The following is a 22,759-nucleotide window of genomic DNA, read 5'->3' as shown; positions in this document are numbered from 1 at the left end:
AAGAGAAGAAAGCTGGATTCCGACTTCTGTGGCTTTCTTTAGGTTCAAGTTTACTGAAGCACATCTAGGCAATCCTTGACTTTTTATGGAAGTCACATACAAGTGTCTGGAAGACACAGACTCATAGTACCTGCTGGTGAAGAATATTTTTTTCTCACTTCAAAATCAAACTGATCGCAGTTAAAATTCTGAGAGCAGATCACTCGCCATGCTCTCAAACCCTTTCTCCGGTTGAAACAGAGAGATGAGAAAGTGGCACATTCTGTCTGGTCCTGTAGCAGCAGAAATGGAGCTCACACAGGGGCTGGCACGAGTGGGTCCTGAGATGTTAGTCCCAAGGTCCCTTAGGAAGGACTCTAGATGTCTTTATCTCCAGCTTTGCGAGGTCACTGCTCCGCATCCGGCAGCTGGGCGCCTGCCCCACTTTGACTTCGCTCCTGCACATGTGGAGCCAGTTACGTGCCAGGAGTGCATGGAGGTGAGCTGGGAGGACGGGTCCCCAGCCAGCCACTTCAGAGCATATGCAAAGATACAGGCCAAGTCCTTTTGGGATTGGAAGGAAAGCATAAAAACAGTGCTCCCAGATTGGGCCCTAGAAGGGAAGGCAGCTGAGACTATCCGGTTTAGCCAAGATTCATTTATCCCATTGCTAATCGGCCATTTTGGGGATGTAATTTAATGCTCATCCCTGGTTTTAGGCTCAGGCTGATTGCCGCCTCAATCACTGCTCTGCCCTCACCAGCTGAGTGAGTTGGGTTAGATGATTCACCGCTGGAGGCCACAGTGGCTGCATCTGTGAACTGTGTTGATTAATCTCTCTCTCCAGGTTCTCACAGGGCAACATGGAAGAACAGGAGCGACACTTTTGCACAGCATCTGGCATGCAGGAGGGTGCGGGGAATGTCAGCTCCACTTGCTCCTTCCACTCTCCAGCCAGACTCCCACTTGGAATTCCACCAGAAGCCTCACTGACTGGCCTCTCGGCAAAGGCAGGATGCTGCTACCGTGCCAATTCTTCCTCCGAAGAGAAAAGGAACTTTCAAGTTCTTCTCTGCTATTCTTCTACTTACACTTCCGTTCAGAGACTGGCAACTTCAAGTTATTGATTTAAAATCAGAGTCTTGCAGCCAGAGAGTTCTACAGGATCACTTGTTCCTATCCCTTATTATTGTTTTTATTTAATGTTTACTTTTTAAAAAAATTTGCATAGGGCATGCGTGTTCGCTGGAGTGAGACAGAAGGACGGTGAGAAGACACCGCTGAAAGAAAGATGGTCATAGATACAGTCCCTTCTCCTCTCAGGGTTTTGGGCATGCACATGCACACACGCCCAGTAGGTCTCTCAGGCCCGCAGGTCTGTGTCTCAGACCATGCAGATGCCTCGGTCCCCATGCCACCAGCTGGCCCTTTAAGCCTTATTTCATTTTATTTGTTAAGGATTTTGCTATAGGGTGCATGCATTCACTGGGGAGAGGGGGAGAGAGTAAGAAAGACAGACAGACAGACAGAGGAAAAATGAGAAATCGCCCCCACCCCAGGGGACAGCCATGCTGCAATCCGTTTTTCTCCATTCTCCTGCTGGGATTTTGGGCATGCATGCACACTCACCTGGTTTGAGTTTCAAGCCACCAGGTTCAGGACTCAAATCACAGTTAACTACGTGGGAGTCCAGGCCTTAGTCACCATGCCACCTGCTGGCCAGCTAGCCTTTATTTTAAAGATCCACATTCTGAGTCTCAGGGAGATTGAATATTGCCTAAAGCTGTTCAATTGCAAGGCAGCAAATGCATTATCTACTTTTGATTCATTATTAACTTTATACCAAAAACTTGAGCTTCAGATTGGAAGCAAGAAATTATGTCCCCGGGCTAATAATTAATAATAGCTACATTTCACATTTATTGGGTGTTATGTCCTATGTTAAGAACTTACTCATGAGGGCTGCAGTTACCAGTATTATTTTCATTTTTTACGTGAGCAACTGGAGGCAACGCAAGATGCAATTGTTTTCCCAACATCACACGGCAGAGCTGGGTCAACCTCACTGTACTTTGCCAGCTATGAGTGCTGAGCAGAATGCACCAAGCAGCCATGAGGAGGTGCGGTGCAACAGAAAGCGCTGGCTCTAGAGGTCTCACCCCACCCCTTATTGGCACATGACCCTCTCCCTGTGAAATTCCCTGTCTGTAATGAGACAGGGATGATGGCTGTCCTCCAAATACCTGAGTGGACAAGTTCATGAGTGCTGAGGAAGCCCTGTGTCAATCATCATTTAAGGGTCAGTTATGGTTGCTCCTTTCACTTGGAGGAGGAGGGTGGCAGGAAGGGTGAACGTGGAGAGCCCGTGATGCTGCCCAGCAGGCAAGTGGCACAGCATGAAGGCACCAGACTGGGAGACAGGGCCCAGCTTAAGGAGGGTGAAAACGGCAGGGAGGTTGGCGGACTAGTAAGGAGTCATCGAGCATGGAAGGAGCCTTCGCTTCAAGGTCAGTCTCCTAACAGTGCAGTGCAGCAGAGCCTGCGGGCCATGGGCAGGGGTGGGTTGGGGAACAGAGAGCACCTGTGCATTCCTCTTCTGTCCTGCGTGTTTCTCTTTCTCAGACCACAGAGAGCATGTTTAGATGTGAAAGCATTTAGATCATTACCAGCAATCTGTATACCAAATTTAGCTTCTGTATCAGGGCCAAGTTGACCTTCTATGGGTTTATGATGAAAAATTAAAGTGCCTGGTACCTTAAAGGAAGCAATGAGCACAAGAAGACATGACTGATGTTTATACACATTTGTCTTATTCTTTTACATGAATTATTCCTTCTTTAACCTATATCTTAAGTCATTCCAAGTTACTCTCCAGCACAACACCTTAAAAGGACTAAATTGTGGGCCAGCAGGCAGCATATTGGTTAAGGCGCTGGACTCTCATGCAGTTGACAGTGGTTGGAATCCCAGATCTGGTGGTTTGAAACTCCCATTGAGCGCATGTGTATGAATGCCCAAGACCCCAAGAGGAGAATGGAGGAAGGATTGCAGTGTGGCCATCTCCCTGGGGAGTGATTTCTCATTTTCTATCTCTCTGTCTTTGTTTCTCCAGTGAGCACACATCCCTATAGCAAAAATCTCTCTCGTTAAAAAAAAAAAAAACAAAAACAGGACTAGATTGCAAATGAATCTAGGAAAGATGACAAGGGTAAAAGGAATGGGAAACTGATTCTCAGGACAAGGAGACACTGAAAACTCTTGTATTTGACAAAGCGATCTGGCGTGTGTGATTTTCCTGCTAGAAATATTTATGTAGGAAAGAAAATGATGGCATTCTTCCTTCAAAAAGAATGTAAACAAAACCAAGGGGTTCCTGAAAGCTCACTCTCACCCACACTGCTTCCTGGGTAGAGCTGCCTTCCGGACACTGTAGTGTTTACTGCAGCCACCACAGCAAGATGGTCATAGATACAGTCCCTTCTCCTCTCAGGGTTTTGGGCATGCACATGCACACACGCCCAGTAGGTCTCTCAGGCCCGCAGGTCTGTGTCTCAGACCATGCAGATGCCTCGGTCCCCATGCCACCAGCTGGCCCTTTAAGCCTTATTTCATTTTATTTGTTAAGGATTTTGCTATAGGGTGCATGCATTCACTGGGGAGAGGGGGAGAGAGTAAGAAAGACAGACAGACAGACAGAGGAAAAATGAGAAATCGCCCCCACCCCAGGGGACAGCCATGCTGCAATCCGTTTTTCTCCATTCTCCTGCTGGGATTTTGGGCATGCATGCACACTCACCTGGTTTGAGTTTCAAGCCACCAGGTTCAGGACTCAAATCACAGTTAACTACGTGGGAGTCCAGGCCTTAGTCACCATGCCACCTGCTGGCCAGCTAGCCTTTATTTTAAAGATCCACATTCTGAGTCTCAGGGAGATTGAATATTGCCTAAAGCTGTTCAATTGCAAGGCAGCAAATGCATTATCTACTTTTGATTCATTATTAACTTTATACCAAAAACTTGAGCTTCAGATTGGAAGCAAGAAATTATGTCCCCGGGCTAATAATTAATAATAGCTACATTTCACATTTATTGGGTGTTATGTCCTATGTTAAGAACTTACTCATGAGGGCTGCAGTTACCAGTATTATTTTCATTTTTTACGTGAGCAACTGGAGGCAACGCAAGATGCAATTGTTTTCCCAACATCACACGGCAGAGCTGGGTCAACCTCACTGTACTTTGCCAGCTATGAGTGCTGAGCAGAATGCACCAAGCAGCCATGAGGAGGTGCGGTGCAACAGAAAGCGCTGGCTCTAGAGGTCTCACCCCACCCCTTATTGGCACATGACCCTCTCCCTGTGAAATTCCCTGTCTGTAATGAGACAGGGATGATGGCTGTCCTCCAAATACCTGAGTGGACAAGTTCATGAGTGCTGAGGAAGCCCTGTGTCAATCATCATTTAAGGGTCAGTTATGGTTGCTCCTTTCACTTGGAGGAGGAGGGTGGCAGGAAGGGTGAACGTGGAGAGCCCGTGATGCTGCCCAGCAGGCAAGTGGCACAGCATGAAGGCACCAGACTGGGAGACAGGGCCCAGCTTAAGGAGGGTGAAAACGGCAGGGAGGTTGGCGGACTAGTAAGGAGTCATCGAGCATGGAAGGAGCCTTCGCTTCAAGGTCAGTCTCCTAACAGTGCAGTGCAGCAGAGCCTGCGGGCCATGGGCAGGGGTGGGTTGGGGAACAGAGAGCACCTGTGCATTCCTCTTCTGTCCTGCGTGTTTCTCTTTCTCAGACCACAGAGAGCATGTTTAGATGTGAAAGCATTTAGATCATTACCAGCAATCTGTATACCAAATTTAGCTTCTGTATCAGGGCCAAGTTGACCTTCTATGGGTTTATGATGAAAAATTAAAGTGCCTGGTACCTTAAAGGAAGCAATGAGCACAAGAAGACATGACTGATGTTTATACACATTTGTCTTATTCTTTTACATGAATTATTCCTTCTTTAACCTATATCTTAAGTCATTCCAAGTTACTCTCCAGCACAACACCTTAAAAGGACTAAATTGTGGGCCAGCAGGCAGCATATTGGTTAAGGCGCTGGACTCTCATGCAGTTGACAGTGGTTGGAATCCCAGATCTGGTGGTTTGAAACTCCCATTGAGCGCATGTGTATGAATGCCCAAGACCCCAAGAGGAGAATGGAGGAAGGATTGCAGTGTGGCCATCTCCCTGGGGAGTGATTTCTCATTTTCTATCTCTCTGTCTTTGTTTCTCCAGTGAGCACACATCCCTATAGCAAAAATCTCTCTCGTTAAAAAAAAAAAAAACAAAAACAGGACTAGATTGCAAATGAATCTAGGAAAGATGACAAGGGTAAAAGGAATGGGAAACTGATTCTCAGGACAAGGAGACACTGAAAACTCTTGTATTTGACAAAGCGATCTGGCGTGTGTGATTTTCCTGCTAGAAATATTTATGTAGGAAAGAAAATGATGGCATTCTTCCTTCAAAAAGAATGTAAACAAAACCAAGGGGTTCCTGAAAGCTCGCTCTCACCCACACTGCTTCCTGGGTAGAGCTGCCTTCCGGACACTGTAGTGTTTACTGCAGCCACCACAGCAAGAGATTAAGATCGAGGAAAGGGTACTTTCCTTGAAAACAACACTAAATTTAAAAGAATTCAAGCTCAATTCATTCAACTCAAGCACAGTAGGAGTGAGTAGTCACAGTTGAGGAGAGATACCTACAAAAAAAACCATTTTAACAATTAGCCATCTGTTTATATACAAAAATACTCCCAGATTTAGGAGAAGTAGATAAACACCTTCATCATTCCCCAGGTAATTCAATTTTGGACACTGTCTAAAACAGGATAAAAACGTTAATGAATATGTTTTTAAATGAATAAGAAGAACTCTCAATTTAACCTTAGTAACGGTCTCTCAGATATAGTTTGGCAGATGTGTATTTCTCATGCATTGACAGGTGGTCAGTCTGGCTGGCATCAGGGTTTACACAGTATGGAGAGCAGAAAATAAGGATGAGAGTGACAAGATTATGGAAAGTTAAAAATGCCGAGACATTTGGACCCTATGTGTGTGTGTGCAACGCAAATTCCACAAATTTATCAGATGCCCCTAAATTTATAGAGAAGGTAGAAGATGAGTAGATGTTGGAAGAGCAAAACAGTACACTGTAATAATAGCAATGAAAGAGAGTTTCACAAATAGGAAGATGTCATATTCCTTGCTTCAGAGGAATGATGGGAATAAGAACTGAGGAGGCAATTCTACTAGAGAGTTCTATGCACAAGGTAGGGAGGAAACAGCAGCACCAAGTACTCACCACTTTTTCTGCTGATTTGGTCAATAGGGAGGAGTTAGAACAACTTGAGGGAGTATCTCAACTGAGAAGAATTACCTATGAGAGTCTGGGACGTACTGAAGTTTGTGGAATAGAAAGAATTTAAAGACCTAAGAGAGAGTTCATGATAATGGATGGGAGAAGGAGAGAATCAACATGTGGATTTTACATTAATAACTAATGGTTAAAATAAAAGACTAACACCAACGAACGTTTGGTGTTAAGGAATCTCTCAACATTGTGGGTAAAGTGAAAAAGGATACAATTACTTTGGAGAACTGTTGCAAAAATCCTTAAAACTTTAAAGAAACATCTACCTACAATTAGACTCCTCTATATTTACCTAAGAAAAAGAGACATCTGAAGATTGGGACATGAATGTTTAGCACAGCTTTATTCACAATAACCCAAACCCGGCGACAAATCAATATCCACCCACAGAAAAATGGGTATAAATGAATGGCACATTAATATAATGGAATATTACTGAGCATCAGAAAAAGAGGGCCATGTAACAAAGTAGAAAAAAAAAACAACTATAAAATTATGTCAGCCCAAAAATATCCATATGCCAAAAAAGCATATTAAATGATCACATTTAAGTGAAATTCTAAACAGGCCAAAATAATTTACGGAAGAAAAAAATCAGAAGAGTGTTTGCCTCGGGAGGGGGAATTTTATTAGAAAGAGATATAAAAGGTCTTTCTGGGGCAATGGACATTCTCTATATTATTTTTGGGGGTAATTACAAGAGTACATGAAATTGTCAAAACTAATCACAAAACTCAAACAGGATTTGTGCATTTTCAAGGCCAGATGATGATGTGGTGGTTGAGGAGCCAGACACTCCCACAAGGCCAACCATGGTTGGAGTCCTGGACCTGGTGTGGTGACTTACTTTCTCACTTTCCCTCTCTTTCTGTCTGTCTTTCTTTGGAAAAAAAAAAAAGAATGAATAAATAAAATTAAATAAATAATTATTTTAAGAAAGATGTCTGCATCTTCTTGCATATTAGTTATGCTTCAGTTCACTGAAACAGTAAACACGGGTGTGAATGCTAGCTTCATTAAGAAGGCAAGATCATTTTTCTCCCATGGAAGAGCAAAATGAAAGGAAGTGTGTGAATATGCAGGAAGTTTTGTGGTAGGGACAAGGGAAGCTATAATAATGTACCTTGAATGACTTCAACATTCTTAGATGATGATATCTTCTGGTGTGGGCAGGGCACTGAGGAGGGACCCAAAGGATGTAGGTATTAGGAAAACAAGAGCTATTGTAAAAGACCATAAGGGATACATCTTTAACAGTACATACCACCCATGTGTATTTTTTTTGCATATGCTTTCTTCAGAGTTTTGTAAGGATCTCATTCAACTCAGATTTGTGCTTTTTCTCCTTCAACACTTGATAGATTGGAGGAGGGTGCAGGTCATACATTCTTCACTAGGTGAAAGCGGTTTCTGAGGTAAGGACAATGGTGGCAAAAAATCATCTTAGATGTTACAATGATTTGTGATCCCCCAAAGTTCAACCCTACCTAACAAATTTTATTCTTGTATATTTAATTGGGTGAGAGGGTGATAAGGAAATGGTCTAAACAGATTCTTTCTTTTTCTTTTTTTTGGAGAATTTTTTTGCTATAGGGCATGTGCTCATCAGAAAGACAGAGAGATAGAGAGAAAGCGAGAAATCACCCCCCAGGGGAGATGGCCACACCACAATCCCTTCTCTTCTGTTCTCCTCTTGGGATCTTGGGCATGCATGCACATGCGCCTGGCATAAGTTTAAGCCACAGAGTCCGGGACTTGAACCGTGGTCAACTACGTGGGAGTCCAGTGACATAGCCATCACATCATCTGCTGGTCCCCTAAACAGATTCTTTATGGGGGGGTGATGATAATAATTTTTTAAAAGTTGAGATATACTGGTCTAGGGAAACAAAATATAGGTAATGGAGTACTTGGTTTCGCCTAGTTAGGCAGGTATGTGATGGTTCAGGGTCTGAGTTGATGTCACATGCATTACTGAAATAGATCACATATACTGGAGATGGCATTATTAATTATAAATCTATAAATCAGAAAGAGATTCTAACAACATTCAAAAACAGAACCATCAGGAATGAGAAAGTAAGAGAAGATCCACACTTCTTACAGAAGGTATGTCAAGACAAAGGTCTTTAAAAAAGACAACTGGGGACCAGCAGTTAGTATAATGGCTATGTTGCTGGACTCCCACGTAGTCCACCGGGGTTCACGTCCCAGACCTGGTGGTCTAAAACTCACGCCAGGCACATGTGCGTGCGTGCCCAAGATCCCGAGAAGAGAATGGAGGAGAAGGGATTGCGGCGTGGCCATCCCCCCGGGGGGTGATTTCTCACTTTCTGTCTCTCTGTCTCTCTCTGTTTGTCTGGTGAGCGCACGTGCCCTATAGCAAAAACATCTCCAAAAATAAATAAATAAATAAATAAAATAAAAAAGACAACTGTGGGCCAGCAGACGGTGGGGAGGATGAAGCACTGGATCCCACAGGGTCAACTCCATGGTTTGAGTCCCAGACCTGGTGGCTAGAAAATCATGCCAGGTGTGAGTGTATGTGTGTCCAAGATCCAGAGAGAAGAATGGTAAAGGGATTGTAGTATGGCCATGCTCTCAGCTGGTGATATGTCACTTTCTCTCTGTCTCTGTCTCTCTCTGACTAGTGCATGTGCCCTGTAGTGAAAACTGAAAAGAAGAAGGAAGAAGAAGACGATGACAACTGAGTACAGATAAGGGCTAGGAGACAGTAGGTCAAAATCACCACCTTTACAAAGAGTCAGAAGGAGTAAGAAAGTAGGGGAAAGGGAAGGGTGGAGAGGTAAGAGGTTAAGGTCAAAGTATCAGAGAATGAATAGGTCTGCATCACTAAAAGGTCAGTGGTGGGGCCATGCTGGTGAATGCCCAAGGTGGAGCAGAAACGGAGGTCCCTCAAGGGAAGGAAGCAGAGGAGCTGACAATTTATATCACTGTTGAATTCAAAAAAGGTGCTAGCATAGGCTGGTGAGTAATGAAAAGTCATTGCTCTGGTACTCAAATCTCTGAGGATGACAGAAGAACGTACAAAAAAACAATCATGTTAGGGATGAGGATGGTGAGATGATGGATGGGGATTCAGAGTTGGGAGATCTAAAGAGACCAGGTTTGCAACGGATGAAGATGAGGAGAAAAAGTGCAATGGGGTTGGAACTAGAGGGACTAGAGATGAGTAAAACCAGAAATAACCTGGCTAATAATAGGACACCATGGAGGTGAGTGGGGAATATAATTTCACTCCAGGAGGAGGACACAGAACCCTCCTACCCATAGTTGCTCTACTCATGTGACAGTAGGGCATAAGAGCTTTTCTTTATCCATTGGGCTGGCATTTTGGATTCTCTGAAGCTTCAGTTAAACAGTAGAGAAAGAGAAATACTAACCTGAATATACAAACCTTCTTTTTTATTAAATAAAAAGGTCCTGTGCCTAGTGCCAAAGCTATAAGGAAATCTATCTCGAACATTTAAATTTATTTTATAGATAATGGGTACTTTTCTTTCTGTATAATATTCTTTAGAAATTCAATTTTCTAGAAGATCAGACCAAAGAAAATCAAATGGATGTAGTTAACAAATTCATCTTCTCTATAGTTCAATTATTGGACATTCTATTAGATTTTCCTCTGAGTTTTGATTATCAGACTTATTATAATGCCCATATATCACCTATATTTTTATAGTGGAAATGGAAGGTAGTTTTGGCAACAAGGAAGGTATGACATAATTATTCAAGAATTTCTTTTTATATTCTGCTTCAGAAACAAATGCCAGCAACTATTTTAACTAAGATTCACAGAAATATTTACTCACACCCTGAATTATGTACTATATTCCCTTGAAGTATCAGGGACTTCCATTCTGTTCATCCATAAAAAATTGTGATTCTTTTTCTTTTCTCTTCTTTCTCTTTTCTTCCTTCCTTCCATTCTCTCTCTCTCTCTCACTCTCCCCCACTTTTTTCTTTCTTTTCTTCCTTCCTTCCTTCCTTCCTTCCTTCCTTCCTTCCTTCCTTCCTTCCTTCCTTCCTTCCTTCCTTCCTTCCTTCCTTCCTTCCTTCCTTCCTTCCTTCCTTCCTTCCTTCCTTCCTTCCTTCCTTCCTTCCTTCCTTCCTTCCTTCCTTCCTTCCTTCCTTCCTTCCTTCCTTTCTTTCTTTCTTTCTCTCTCTCTCTCTCTTTCTTTCTCATATTTGGTTCCAAGCAGTGCCAAGAGTAATTAGAATAAATGAAGACCACTGCTATGAAAAGCTGGTCCTTATCAACCTCTCCCATGGTAAATGTGCTGCACAGAATAATAAGAGATCAGCTTTGAAGTTTAGCACAACGGTCATGCATGAGACCAAATATATATGGCTAATGTGGAGTGATGGCTACAGCTGTGACTAGGTCTACAGTTGTCTGTCACATAATTCCAGGAATTCAAATGAGTTGCTGTAAGATTGCTGTGATGCTCTGACAGAATCACATCTTAGAAAGGGACAAAGACTTGGATCTTTCTCAAAGTCAAGCTATTAACAAATGTCTGTGTTGTCCAGTTCAGCAGCCACTAACCACATATGGCTACAGAATATGGTGAGTCTGAGAAGTGCTGTAAATGTAAAGCATAAAGTGAATTTCAAAGATTTGGTATTAAAAAAATACATGCCATATCTCATTAATATTTTAAAATTTTTATATTTAAAATTTTTAAATGTAATTTTCTTTAAGAATTATTTATTATCGTTTGTTAATTTGACTAGAGAGACACAGAGAAAGAGTGAGGGAAAGTTAGAAAGCAAGTCACCAGGTCCAGGACTTGAACCACAATCCACCAGGTGGGAGCCTAGTGCCTTAGCCACCATGCCACCTGCTGGCCCCTTAAATATAATTTTAAACATTAATTAGATGATGCATTTATCTTTTCAATATAGTGGGGTTAAATAAGATACTATTAGAGTTTGTTTCATTTTTTTAATGTTTTAAGGTATGGATGCATGAAAGTTTTAAATGATATGTACAGTTCTCATTATATTTCTATTGGACTGTACCATTCTAGTGTGCATCCCAGTCTCTCTTTGTTTGTTTCTTCCTTTTTCCCTTTCTTTCTTTCTTTCTTTTTTTTATTTGTAACTCTCCAGAGGGACAGAGAAAGAGAGAGAGAGAGACGGAAAGTGAGAAAGTACCCTTCCCATGGGGGGGTGGCCGTGCTGCAATCCCTTCTCTTCCTTCTCCTTTCAGAAATGTTTGCATATATGCACAAATGACTGGAGTGTTTTTCAAGTTGCCAGATTTGGGATTCAAATTGCACCGTTGACTGCATGGAATTCAGCCACATAAACCATCAGGCCACAGCTGCCCCACCCCATTTTCATTTTTGAGAGAGAGGAAAAGAAGGAGAGAGAGGGTTTTGAAAACATCTTGCCATGTTATAGAGTCCAGCGATCTAATGTAGTTAGCCCAGCTATCTTCTATATCACTCTCTCTTTCACTGAGCAAAGCAACCTCAGGGTAATGAAAACCAATGTCACTAGTTCCTTAAGAAAGATGCAATTATGATGGCCCCCCTTCTACCGAAAGACAATCTTATGCCACTAAATAATTAATATTATGTAATTATTGGATCAGAGAGTTATTCAGGCAGGATGGGTAATGGAAAGTGAACAGGAAAAGGAGTCCAAGGGCAGGGATTCAGTCTGGAGTCTACTACAGTCTAGGCCAAGCCCACGTAAGATTTCTGAACCTTGGTTTCCTCACCTGTAAATGGGGATGACGATGGCAATTCCTCTTGTAATAGACTGAAGGGGTAAGTAATGAATTTTCTTTGAAAAATAAAGCCTTATCTATGAACTGAAAAGTATTACTCAAATATTAACTATTATTATTATTATTATCATTATTTCTTAAGAGAGATTTTTTTTCGATAGGGTGAGTGTGCTTTCCAAAGAGACAAAGAGAGAGAGGCAATAAGTGAGAAATCATCCCCCGGGGGTATGGCCACACTGCAGTCCCTTCTTCTCCATTCTCCTCTCTGGATTTTGGGCACACACACACTTGTGCCCGGTGTAAGTATTTTTTTTTTTCTTTTGAGAGGTTTTTTTGCTATAGGGTATGTGCACTCTCCAGAAAGACAGAGAGACAGAAAGCGAGAAATCACCCCCCAGGGGGGAATGGCCATGCTGCAATCCCTTCTCCTCCATTCTCCTTTCTCCTCTTGGGATCTTGGGCATGCACAAACACGTGCCCAGTGTGAGTTTAAGCCACCAAATCTGGAACTCGAACCATGGTGGTCTACATGGGAGTCCAGCAACATAACCTTTATGCTGTCTGCTGGTCCCTGAACATAAGTTTTAAGCTGCCAGGGTTGGTACTCAATCCGTGGTTGACTACATGGGAGTTCAGCAATGTAACTATTACACCATCTGCTGGTCTCTTAACTATTATTATCTTAATCTACTGGATTCCAAGCCTGCCTATACTGGGATACAGCCACTGTGCTCCATGGTGTGATGTGATAGAGCACAGGTAGACAAGGGTTACTTTGTGTACAACACTTAATCTCTCAGGATCTTGGTTTTCTCTTCTTTCTTCCCTGTTTACTTTAAAGACTCATTGAAAGGGCTTCTTTATAAAAAAATATCAAAAAAGTGCTTGAAATCTGAAAATTAGACTGGCTCTACAGCTGAATAGTAAGCACTGTGTGTAAAAAGTTGGATCCCATACAGCTGAACATGGTTTGAATCCTGGCTCCAGTGGTTTGAAAAGCATGTGGGCCTGTGTACATGAATGTCCAAAATCCCAACTGACAGAGAAATGAAGGGAAGAGGATGGTGGTGTAACTACACCTCCACTGGGGGTTGTTTACTCTCTCACTTTGGCGACCATGTGCATCCTCTGGCATTAAAAAAAAGGAAACTATGAAGTCTTATATAAATGTTAAAATGTAAAGCATTACTGTTGTTGATTTAGGTACTCATTAAGAATAGATTTTTACTATAAAAGAGAGAAAAAAATCCTATGTTATTTACTTAACCCCCTCCGCCTCTTTCTTGCTTTCTCTCTTTTTTTTTTTTTTTCTTTTTTTAACAAGAGGGAGCAGGAGAATGAGAAAATGTGGACAGAAAAGAGAAAAGGGTGATTTTTTTTTCTTTTTGCTAAGGTCTTGCCCTGCCACAAATGTCCTATCTAGCCCCCCACTTAGGAAGCAACAAGGAAACATACCTCTGCACCCTACATGTTTAGGTTGAGACAAGAACCAAACCAGGGCCTCCCAGATGGCCTTCATCACTGCACAGTGGTGTTCCCACTTGTGCCACCAGTACCTCCCTCATTGTGAAGAGCAGCCACTGTCAAGTTCCTTCTAACTCACATGTACTAATTCACGATGTCGGTGGTGATAAGATAGAAACTGAAAAAAATGCAGGTTAGAGTATCCATCCTTGGTTTAGCTCTTGACAAGATGAAACTTAGAAGAGTCTCTGCCCCCATTTTCAAGTGGAGCCACATTCAGTACAATATTATGACTATAATTGTAGGATAAGACCCTAACAAGATATGCCATTCTGTAGGCAAGCCATTATATTTAGTTTCTTTAGAAAAAATACTCATCTATATGATTTTTGAAACCAGCATTATATGATCTGACTACCTGCAAGGACACTGACAGGATTTTACCCAAGCATTAAGTGATTCGGGCTCTAAGTAGGGTATAGACAGATGCAAGAAGGACTTTAAAACATGAGTCTTTAGAATTTCACATAAATATATGCTCATGAAAGGAGTAAAAAGATATTAACCGGTATCTAGTTAAACTGTTAGGTGGTCAGGAAAGCCATGACGTATTTTTTATTTTTGTTTTCCTATGCAAAAATGCTTCATGACTTTCCCAGCAACCCAATAGAACTAATTTTCCTCACATCTTTCGATTATTATTGTTTTAAAAAGAGTTTCCCAGTACTGACATTTTCTTTTCTGCCACAGCTGTGGACTTCTTTATCATCAGTTGGTTTTCATCATTCTCAGTATTTATCAAATTTTAACAATATTACCAAATTTGAAAAATTAACTTCCTCCAGGTTTTGATAGCTTTTACTGTCAATACAAAAAAAGACTATCAATTCCCACTACTAATTCCAGGTAAGCCTCACTTTATTTCTTACCTATAATATGAACTAGGTGTGAGTTATGATTATGTCATTTGGCTAAAACTTTAGAGAACATTACTTTTCCTAACATATATTACAAAATATTTGTGTTTGATAATGCCTTACCAAAAAAAAAAAAAAAGATATTTTGGGGAAATGTATGCCACATTCCCTTCTTGAAGACTCACAAGGCATATTAGCATGACCTTTGCTTAAAGCAGCATATCACAAGCTTATCTGACCTTGTAAAGCTTTCCCATTCCCACCAGAAGTACTGAAAGCATTTCTAGAAAAACACTCCGGGAAATACTCTTTCGAACTGGTAAGTTGTAGAATTCACTGAGATGAATTATCGTCTCCCAAAGTTTGAAAACTCTAATTATTCAAGTCTAGGAAGAGACAAAGGCCAGCACAAACACATGAGTGTTAAGAAGGGTTTCTTCAAAGCAGCAGGCCACCACCTGATGACTTGAAGACATTCCACTTACTTCAGGAGATTGCCAAGATTGAAAAGAGCCCGGTTATGCTGTGGATGTAGCTGGAGGGCCCTCTGATAGTACATCTTCGCCTCTGCTGTGTCTCTCGTCAGAGTTCCAAGGTTGTTCAGGGCACTTGCATGGCGAGGGTATAACCTGAAAGATTGTAAATAGTATGCCATGATAGTTTATAAAATTCTAAGGTAGAACCAATTTGCTTGTTCTTTTATCCCCAGGTATGTCACAACCAAAATACTGAATTCTTCTTTTATGTTAATGGCTTGTTTGTGTTAAATCTTAATGATCAAATATTTTTACAGCTGAAGTCATAAAATATGGCCGGAAGCACATATTTGTCAGTGGTGTAAATAAATAACCCCCAAGTAGTGCAAAAATAAACAGCATGTGAATCTTCCAGGGTTAAATAAATCTTAGTCCTGTGGGGCCTTCAATGACTTTCAGTTTCCAATGATGGAAAATGCTCCCGGCCTCAGTGCAGAGATTCTGGCCAGTGAGACTGTGGACCTGCTCTCTGTAGAGTATCCACTCTTTATACCAGATGCTAGGAGTTCTTTTGGCGAGAGACACTCACAGACATCTTTGGTCTGGAGCATTAGTAAGACTGCCATGGCTGAGAAAGGATGACATCTAATGTTTCTCCAAAAAAATAAACTTGATCTCCAAAATGGCTCCATCTTGATTCCTTCCAGTTTATATCATTTCCTGCCTCCTACTTCAATTTGAATCCACCTGGCCTGATTGAGTTCTGACTGAACATCTTAGGAGCTGAAAACACTTGAAAATCAAAAACTAAATAAAGCACGGTGAAGTGAAAAACTGCATTTCTAATGTTAAGAAGCAAGTGGAAGAGAGGATGGGGTATACACAGTAAATCAAATTTATGCTGCTCAAGGAAGGAAGGGAATCAACTTACTTCCTTAACTTAAAAGTGTAAAAAAGCCCAAGCAGCACCCCTACTTAATTTAGTTGTTTCCAATTCCTGTAGAGTGGACATATGTAACAGTCTAAGAGGCTTGCCCAGCTCTGTCATGAAGAGTACTACGAACAAGCCTGAGGAGCTGGCTTGCAATGTAGAAGATCCAAGCTAATGCCCAAGTCATAAAAACAGGATCAATGCTTGTCAAGTCTCTTGACAATCAAACGCCATTCTTGCCCTCTTATTCCATACTCTCTAAGAAGATCAATTTAATTTTGGGTCAGAAAGGATTCCTATTAAAAGGTCAAGGAAGATAAGTTGTATAGCTTTTTAATCTTTGCTCAACCCACAGTTTCCCGAGTTATTTGACCCTTCCCTATTTCATTATAGAACGGCTATGAACGTCTCTCAGAACTAATATTTCCAGGAAGATACTCTGTAATATGCCTCTTGACTGACAAGAGATAGATTCAATTCAATTGAATATTACATCCTTCCTAAGCTCAAAAGCCCTAATTATTCACAGTGGCTTTGGAGGCTGTTAGGAGAGAGATAGTTGGAGGAAGCTGGGCAAAGGAAAACGCACAGAGCCAGGCAGCACAGACACTCTTATTTTGTTTTTATTTAAATTACCAGAGGGCATGTGTGCCCACCAGAGAGAAAGTACCCTCTATAGGGTGTGGTCACACTGCAATCCCTTCTCCTTCGTTTCTCCATCCTGTCAGGATTTGGGACATGCAGGCACATGCAGCCACTAAGGCTGGATTTTGAATTATGATCAGCCATGTGGAATCCAGATTTCTATGCCCAGAACCAAACTGTGCTATGGGCTGGGCCTATGCTGCTTTCTGTTTCCCCCTGATTACTGTTAAATAGCACAGATGGCTCGAGGGTCCCTGATATCAGCCCTTAACACACAACCTCACAGCTCCTGGGGGTCCAATGTGTGGCACTCTCTCTGAAAGGCCACTAGAAGATGCCAAAGCTTGACTGCCTGCTTCTTAATTAACACTAAAAATGCTTAGAGACTCCATCTTGCTTTTCTACTTTCCTTTTCTAAACACTTAGCCTTGCCCGTGGATAAGTAGTAATAATTTATCGAGAGAGTCTCGCATGCATTCTTTTGTGCAAAAGCATCTTGGGACTCTTGCCCACTACCCCCAGCAAGATAGGAAAGTAAGCAGTAAATACTTTGTTTTCTTCTTTTAAAATTTTTATTTATTATTATTATTAAGCTTACTATAGAGCAAGTATGCTCACCAGAGAGCAAGACAGAGAAAAAGAGAGAGAAGTGAGAAAGCAAGCCATCAGGTCATGGGCTCCGACTGCAGCTGGCCATGTGAAAGTGCAGTGCCTTAACATGCCACCTGCTGGCCCAACCTTTGTTTTTTTTAAGATCTATAGGGACATCGTGACCAGACTCACATCAGAGTCAGCGGCCATGAAAAGGAGAACTGAGTCCCACCTCAGCACCACAATGTCTGGAAAGGTTTGTCACCTCTGGGCTCTGACATCACCTCCCAGCTTTCACCGTCGCTAGGAAAATCAAGCTTTGCTCCCTTTTCCTTAAGATAATTTTCTAGGACAAACCACCTTCTTGGCTAGCTGGCTTCCTGAATAAAGTCACCTTTCTCCCCACATCCTGTCTTGTGACTTAGTGGCTGTCGTATGGCAAGTGGACTGGGCTTGGACTTGGATTCTGTGATGAGTAGTCTGGTCTCTCCAGGCCCAGAGACAGGTCCTGGCAGTTATGTCTGAGAATTGCTCTGGAAATGGCTGCAGAGCATGACACAGGACACAAATTCTTCCCAAGAAGCTTTTGTGGTTATTTTTATTTATTTATTTATTTATTTTGATATTGAGCAAAGCACTTTAATCTTCAAAAGATTTAAGGGTGGTCCAGAGAACACGGCGAGGGCAGTTCCCATGCTCCTCATCTTTGTTATGAGCGGGAGTACTAGAAAGCACACTGGGCACATGTGCCTTCTTTGATCTCCAGAGAAGTAACTTAAGGCTTTCTCTTTTCCTTAATTCTCTAGACTACAGAGACCCTGAAATAACTGTTTGAGGTAAAAACACTAACTATGGAGAAGAACAGTCTAACTCCATTAGGCCTCCCACAATGAACCCACTCGCGTACAAGGTGCCCGTCTGCTTTGCCAAGCATCTGGGTCTCAGTTCATCTTCATGAACTTTTTGTCACTCACAATCCCACTGCCATTTAATGAGCAGTCATGTACTTTCTTTCTTTTTTCTTCCTTCCTTCCTTCTTTCTCTCTTTCTCTTTCTTTTTTTCCTTCCTTCCTTCCTTCCTTCCTTCCTTCCTTCCTTTCTTCTTTTTTTCTTTCTTTTTTTTTTTTTGCTTCCTTCCTTTCTTTCTTTCTTTCTTTCTTTCTTTCTTTCTTTCTTTCTTTCTTTCTTTCTTTCTTCTTTCTTTTTTTTAAGATTTTTTGCTATAGGGTGCATGAACTCGCTGGAGAGACAGAGAAAAGGGAAAGTCAGAAATCATCCCCCAAGAGGGATAGCCATTTTTAAAACCCTTCTCCTTCATTCTCCTCTTGGGATTTTGGGCATGCATGCATAGATGCCCAGCATCATTTTCAAGCCACCAGGTCCGACACTTGAACCATAGTCAGTCATGTGGCAATCCAGCGCTTTAACTACTGTGCCACCTGCTGGTCCCTAATCGTTTATTAGGTCATTGGAAAAGTCATGACACATTTTTTTCATAGAAAAATGTCATGATTTTTCCGATGACCCAATATTTTCAAAGCTCATTGATTACAGAAATGATTTTCTTTCTCTTTCTCTCTCCCCTCCCTCCCCCAAATCAGAAACAGATTACAAGTCTACCCGGAACTCTCAAAAACAAAACAAGCAGTGAGAAGTAAAGAGAAACAAGTAGGAGGATGATGAGAGAAAAAGTCTTTAAGATATCTGTGGTCTAATATGCAGTCTGCAGGAAGGGATGAGGACACATGGCCAGCTTCAGTTGAGAAAGCGCTTCTATGTTAGCAGAGGGCAGGGATTGCTGGCTTTCATAGCGAGTTACTGATTCTACCCCTGCACAGCCCTCCCTCAAAAAATGTATAGATACTGTTTATGCCTGGTAGTAGTAAGGGTCTGTTAGCAATACCCTCTTTCATCAGTATCTGATTAGGTTCACTTAATCACAAGTGAGACCTGCATTATTCATGAAACAAAGCTGAATTTCACTAAAAGGTTCTTAACCAGGTCAAGAGAATTATTTTTAAAAAGTTTAAACAGATATAGATATTTTCTTAAAACATATACTCCTCTCCAATTTATTGCAGACCCATGCAAGGATGAAATTTATTTTGTGTGTTTACTTTTAAATAAACTTGTGCTTGAATTAGTTTGGGTCTAATTCAATCCTGAGGTCTAGAGAAGGGGAATTTTCTATTGGAAAAATGAATAACTTATAAGATGTCTAGGCTGCTACATCAATGGTCAGGATAAATTAAATCCATCTTGGCTTTGCCTTCTATGCATATATTTTACAAAAGTCCTGTTGATGAGTATTCTCTTTCCTACCCCAAAACTACCTCAACAAAAACTTCACCAAACTGGAGCTGAATGGTGATTTCTCAGGTCCATTTTTTTTTTTTAAGATCACTGTGAACAATCACGGGGTTTTCTTTTTCACAAGTTTACTTGACATTTGTGGGAATTCTTGCTATTTATTATTATTACTGTTTTAATAAGTTAAATTAAAAAAAATTATTTATAGAGGGCTAGTGCATAGCAGTGGTTAAATGCTGTGCAAAGAAAGTGGGATCACATATGACAGACATTGGTTTGAATCCCGGGCTCAGCAGCCAGGTGGTCGCGTGCATGCACATGTGTGTGTGTGGGTGTGTGTGTGTGTGTGTGCGAGCACGTGCTGTAAACCCTGAGGGGGATGGAGAAATGGAGGAAATGGATTACAGTGTGACCCTGCCCTCCTGTGGCTGCTTTCTTTCTCTCTCTCTCCCTGGAAAACACATGCAATTAAAAAAAATTAAAATTAAAATTAATTATAGAGAAAAATGTGTTACATCGTCAAACAGTTTTAGAGCACAAGGGAACCTGATTTTTCCTCCTTAAAAAAGAAATATGGACAAATCTGTAGTTGAATATTATCCTCCAGAATTTAAACAGAAAGCTCAGACCACAACAGAAGTTCGATTAAGTACATGAGACTGAGCTGGTGAACCAGAACTTTATGACTTTTGCCTAAAACAATACTGATCTTTTTCTATGCTTAGTACTCCAGATATAAGGATTTTTGTCTTCTCTTGAATTGTTGACAGATCCAGGTCACTACTATTTGAACAGAATCCTAACCTGTTTCCTGGCTTTAATTCTTAAGCAAAATTCTCTTAACATTTTTTGATTTTGATTTATTAAAGCTAAAACTGCCTTTCTTGAAATAAAAAAAAAACATTAAAAAATACGTATTTAATGACCACAGTATGCTATATAGCCTCAGCTAGGTGCTATTTTATAGTATAAAATAGTATACTCACAGTTTCATGCCTAAAGTCAAACATAGGTTCACACAAACTTATTTATCAGCTGACCTTGCTATTGAAAGTAGTTAGATCAATTAAGATATTTTGTTAACCAATAAAATGTGAGGGGAGGAGGAATGGAAAGCAGATACCAGAGATAGTGTGGGAGGAGGGTGGGAAATGGCAAAAATGGGGGGGGAATATATGAAACAAGTAATAGGAAATTATTTGTTGATGATAAGATGTATGACTAAGTCACTATACAGTATATTCTAGATGGGAAGCTGCATTTTGTATGCTGTGATGATGTTCAGTGAATGAATGTAAAATAAATTTCTTTAAAAAAAAAGAAATACAGGTATGGAAATAAGATTTTATGAGCTGAAAAAAACGTTTTTTCAAGTACTAGATAATTTAGATTCTTGCTAAACATCACATCCATTTAAGTAGCTAAGTGGTTCTTGATTTTTATCTAGTGACATTTTCTTAAGCAAAATTAATAAGGTAGGTAGCCGAGGATACTACTTTCCTCCATTTCTAGTCATTTTATCTCTGAAGAATAAACACCCATAACATGTTCATCAAAATAGTGGCATGGTGGTTACGGCAGCTGGATCCCACATGGCTGAATCTCTAGCTTGAGTCCCAGGCCCAGTGACTTGAGAAACACAACTCTCTCTCTCTCTCTCTGTCTCTCTCCAGTAAGCACATGCAACCTCCGGCAAATTTTAGAAAAAAAGACAAAAAAAAAAGAAAAAAGAAAGAACAGTCATGGGAGGGGTATGGTTGTCTAAGCAAAAAAATGGAAGGCAGAAAAAAGAAAATGGGCATAGAAGCGCTGAGGATGTGAAAATGGTACTTTACACTGTAAAGTGTGTGCTCATACATTATCTGATTTAACCTTTGAAATGTCTTAAGTTGAATTATTGTACTGTTTCACAGTTAAGAGAGACTGAGAGAAACTAAGTAAGCAATAGGCTATTTTTTAAATATCTCAGAAGCACTTGTGTTGTTAAGAAGGCAGAGGCCTTCTCTAAATCTACTTGCTTTCACAATAAGAGATAAATAAATTCAATAAATATACCACTGCCAATTAGAACGTCCATTTGGAATAATTTCTCCCTTTTGTTACTTTGGCAAATTTATTCTACTATGATCTTACAGGAACTAATTCTCAGTAGCAGATGTGAAAGAATCTAAATACTCAGGAGGCGTGGCTACTGAGTTCCTTATTCACTGGAAAAGTTTGTCTCTTGTCATACAAAATAATCATGGTAGTGCTGATAAGCCTGGTATTATCTATTTAGCACTAACAAAGCTCAGTTGAGTGGTGGGGGAGGGCAGAAGGTCGTGTGGTGGCACCGGACTCCCACATAGCTGACCATGGTTTGAGCTATGGTCTTGGTGGCTTGCTTGAAAAAAATGCCAGGCACATGTGCATGTAAATCCCAAGAAGAGAATGGAGGAGAAGGGATTGCGGTGTGACCATCCCCACAGTGTGTGATTTCTCACTCTCCCTCTGTCTCTCTCTGGTGAGTACACATGCCCCATGGCAAAAGCCTTAAATAAAACAAAACAAAACTCAGTGAGTATATACGATGTACAGACATGCTCTCTAATTCTATTTTTAAATCTTACACTCAACCAAAGATTCCTAAGATTTATATGGCCAAAATTTGGTTTTACATTTTATTTCAGTCACTTACTTTAAATTTCGTACAATCTGTTCAAAAGTTAAGGGAGCTTAAGATTTTTATTTTTAAGCTTAATTTATTTTTCATGGGTTGAGTACCTTATTTCATTTTATTGTCCAAATAATAAAGAATCATGTATTATAACTTGTGATTTCCTCTTGGTGAATACACACCCTGATTTATGTCTGATTTTCATCCTACAGTTCAATTTATTTGAAGTTAACTATATTAAGGCCATATGTTTATTTTCTATTTCTTGTTCAGAAAAAAAAGAGAATCCAAAAGAAAAACATGACTAGGAAAAAATTTCAACCAGAAACCCTGAATTTCACTGGACTAAAAATACACAAAGTAAATATCACTTCAGGAAGTGACAGTGTATTTTCAGCCATATTAGTCTATGGCATATTTTATGTGCTTGGTTTCTTCATATTATGAAATCTGAATCATTTTGTCATTAAATTTTACCTGGGTAAGATTGATAATTGTATTAGTCTGTTTCTTTAGTTGTTAGAAACTGCTCTTAACATCTTGCAAATGAGTCTTGCCTCTTTGTGCTTTCTTTGCTTTTTTTTTTTTTTTTTTAAGAATTATGTGTTGCGCA

General features: G+C 40.7%; 1 protein-coding gene across 1 annotated transcript in view; it reads right to left on the bottom strand.

Annotated features, from left to right (window-relative positions):
- The window catches only part of TMTC1 (transmembrane O-mannosyltransferase targeting cadherins 1), a gene marked incomplete at its 5' end in the record, with an annotated part of 320,118 nt that overhangs the window by 55,996 nt on the left and 241,363 nt on the right, over nucleotides 1-22,759 (bottom strand). Inside the window, one exon of the mRNA XM_014587030.2 lies at nucleotides 15,023-15,166. Within this exon, the coding sequence (XP_014442516.1) occupies nucleotides 15,023-15,166 (144 nt within the window). The remainder of the gene's footprint in view (nucleotides 1-15,022; nucleotides 15,167-22,759) is intronic.

This window comes from Tupaia chinensis, unplaced genomic scaffold (genome assembly GCF_000334495.1).
Source record: "Tupaia chinensis unplaced genomic scaffold, TupChi_1.0 Scaffold000028_1, whole genome shotgun sequence".
NCBI classification, from domain to species: Eukaryota; Metazoa; Chordata; class Mammalia; order Scandentia; family Tupaiidae; genus Tupaia; species Tupaia belangeri.
The sequence above is the reverse complement of the archived record's forward strand: the minus strand, read 5'-3'. Positions and strand labels throughout refer to the sequence as shown.